This window comes from Cebus imitator, unplaced genomic scaffold, assembly GCF_001604975.1.
Source record: "Cebus imitator isolate Cc_AM_T3 unplaced genomic scaffold, Cebus_imitator-1.0 Scaffold93, whole genome shotgun sequence".
Lineage (NCBI taxonomy): Eukaryota > Metazoa > Chordata > Mammalia > Primates > Cebidae > Cebus > Cebus imitator.
The window spans coordinates 5,148,348-5,151,377 of NW_016107408.1; the positions used below are offsets into that span (position 1 = coordinate 5,148,348).

General features: G+C 49.4%; 1 protein-coding gene across 2 annotated transcripts in view; it reads left to right on the forward strand.

The window, feature by feature from the left end:
* CDR2L (cerebellar degeneration related protein 2 like) overlaps positions 1-3,030 on the forward strand; it is an 18,288-nt gene that overhangs the window by 8,944 nt on the left and 6,314 nt on the right. For both annotated transcript variants that reach the window (XM_017535697.2, XM_017535698.2), the window contains exon 2: positions 2,258-2,370. In XM_017535697.2, the coding sequence (XP_017391186.1) occupies positions 2,258-2,370 (113 nt within the window). The remainder of the gene's footprint in view (positions 1-2,257; positions 2,371-3,030) is intronic.

A 3,030-nucleotide genomic window follows, 5' to 3' on the forward strand; every position in this document is an offset into this window, starting at 1 on the left:
ATCTCTTGACCTCGTGATCCACCCGCCTCAGCCTCCCAAAGTGCTGGGATTACAGGCTTGAGCCACCGCGCCCGGCCCACCCTGCCTCTTTAGAAACAAAAAACAGCGCAGGCGCGGTGTCTCATGCCTGTAATCCCAGCGCTTCGGGAGGCCGAGGTGGTTGGGTTGCTTGAGGTCAGGAGTTTGAGATCAGCCTGACCAACATGGTGAAACTCCGTCTCCATTAAAAATACAAAAATTAGCTGGACATGGTGGTGGGTGCCTGTAATCCCACCTACCTGGGAGGCTGAGGCAGAAGAATGGCTTGAACCTGAGAGGCAGAGGTTGCAGAGAGCTGAGATTGTCCCACTGCACTCCAGCCTGGGAGACAAAGCAAGGCTCCATCTTAAAAAAAAAGAAAAAAAGCAAAAAAGAAACAAAATATAATAAATATATGTAATATACATATGTGTGTTGGGAGGATTGTATCCACTCCGAATGTCTAGGTACCATCACACAACTCAGACCCACAAAGAGAATTTTTAGGGATTTTAGTATCTGCCGTTTCCTCCTAACCCCTTCTCTCTATCCACCCATCCTCCACAACATCCCCCTAAAAACAGGACGATTCCCTCCCAGCCTTTCTGATGTGTGCTCATTTCCCTTGGACTAGGGTCAGGGAGGGAAGGTTCTACAGGGCACAAGCACCAGGGCTGCTGGGGGAAGAGGATGGTTCTGCTGCCCAGGGAAAGGAGAAGGTTTGAGAGAGGGGCACATGTCACTAGGGTCAAATGGTACCCAACCAGAAGGAAAACACCTGGATTCTCCCCCCAGCATGGACATAAGCCAGCCGGGTGACCATGGCTAAGTCACCCTGCTGTCCTGCTTGTTATCCATAAAATCAAGAAGTTGGGCCAAAGAGTTCTGAATCCTCTTCCAATTTTAATATTCAGCAAGCCCTTCTGCTCTCTCTGCCTCTCAGCAAGCTCCTATTCACCCCCCAACCATTTTTTTTTTAATGAGACGGAGTCTTGTTATGTCACCCAGGCTGGAGTACAGTAGCATGATCTTGGCTCACTGCAACCTCCGCCTCCCAGATTCAAGCCATTCTTCTGCCTCAGCCTCCCAAGCATCTGGGATTACAGGCTTGCGCCACCACACCTGGCTAATTTTTCTATTTTTAGTAGAGATGGAGTTTCACCATGTTGGCTGGGCTGCTCTCGAACTCCTGACTTCAAGTGATCCTCCCACTTTTCCCTCCCAAAGTGCTGGGATTACAGGCATGAGCCACTGCACCCAGCCTCCCGTTCACCCTTCGAAGCCCAGCTCGGAAGCTGCTCGTTTGCCTGAGCCTCCCAGGGAGAGTGAAGCCCTCCCTTGCCTATCACCCCATGGCACCTCACCCCTATGTCCATCCATGCTCTTGTCAATCACTCACTCATTCTTCCGAAAAGACAAATTATGCACTGACTCTGCTAGATACTGTCCTGGGACCTGGGGATATTCATGAGCAAAACAGATAAAAATCCCCGCTCCACCAGGTGCTGTGGCACCTGTAATACCAGCAGTTTGAGAGGCCAAGGTAGGGTCACTTGAGGCCAGGAGTTTGAGACTAGCCTGGGCAATATAACAAGTCCCTGTCTTGACAAAAAGTTCTTAAAAATTTTGTACTACCCCTGCAGTCCCAGCAACCAGTATTATAGTTCCACACCTATTCCCAGGCGAGATCATATGCGCTGCAGCCTTGAACTGGGCTCAAGGGATCCTATCCCAGGCAGCCCTATTGCACCACCTTTTAAAAAAAAAAAAAAGAGAGAAGTCTCACTATGTTGCCCTAGAAGGCTGAGAGAGGAGGATCGCTTGAGCCCAGGAGCTCAAAGCTGCAATGTAGATGATCACACCTGTGAATATCCACCGCACTACAGCCTGGGCACCATCTCTTAAAAAAAAAAAATAAACAGAATTTATTTTTAAATAGTGATGTGGTGTGTAGTGGGATGAAAGAATAATTACTTCCAGGACCTATTATAATGAAAAAAATGCAACAGCTGGGGTTGCAAAAAAAAAAAAAAAGAACTGCAAGTCCTGGCAGTGTCATGAAAGAACATTCCAGGCAGAAATAACAATCAGTGCAAAGGCTTAGCTCCTGTCTTAGCTCTCCTCCCAGGCCTGGAGGCTCCCCGTGTCCTGGTTACGTTGGGGTCACCTAGAGAAGATGCTTGTAACATGGATGGGGGTCCTCTGCTTTGTTCTCATGCTTGTGTTTCTCCTGTTCTAGACTTGCACCTAGCTGCGGAGCTGGGGAAGACTCTGCTGGAGAGGAATAAGGAGCTAGAGGGGTCCCTGCAGCAGATGTACTCCACCAATGAGGAACAGGTGCAGGAGATCGAGGTGAGGGCCCTGTATGTGCTTGCCCACACCCCTTGGGGGCCCCTTGGCCTGTGCGTGCCTTTATGTAACTTAGAATAAAGTGCCCTTTGGGAGGCCGAGGCGGGCGGATCATGAGGTCAAGAGATCGAGACCATCCTGGCCAACATGGTGAAACCCCATCTCTACTAAAAAAATACAAAAATTAGCTGGGCGTGGTGGCGCGTGCCTGTAATCCCAGCTACTCGAGAGGCTGAGGCAGGAGAATTGCTTGAACCCAGGAGGCGGAGATTGCAGTGAGCTGAGATTGCGCCACTGAACTCCAGCCTGGCGCCTGGTGACAGAACAAGACTCTGTCTCAAAAAAAAGAATAAAGTGCCTGCTTATCAGACACAGCTGTGGCCCAATGGCCTGGTACAGTTCACAACCATGCTGTCCTATACAAGGATAACACAGCTATCCCAGGCAGCCCTATTGTGCCACGTTTTGTTTTGTTTTGTGACAGAGTCTCGCTCCTTTGCCCAGGCTGGAGTGCAGTGGTGCAATCTTGGCTCACTGCAACCTCCACCTCCCCGATTCAAGCGATTCTCCTGCCTCAGCCTCCTGAGTAGCTGGGATTACCGGTGCACGCAACTACGCCCAGTTAATTTTTTTTTTTTTTTTTTTTTTTTTTTTTTTTTTTTT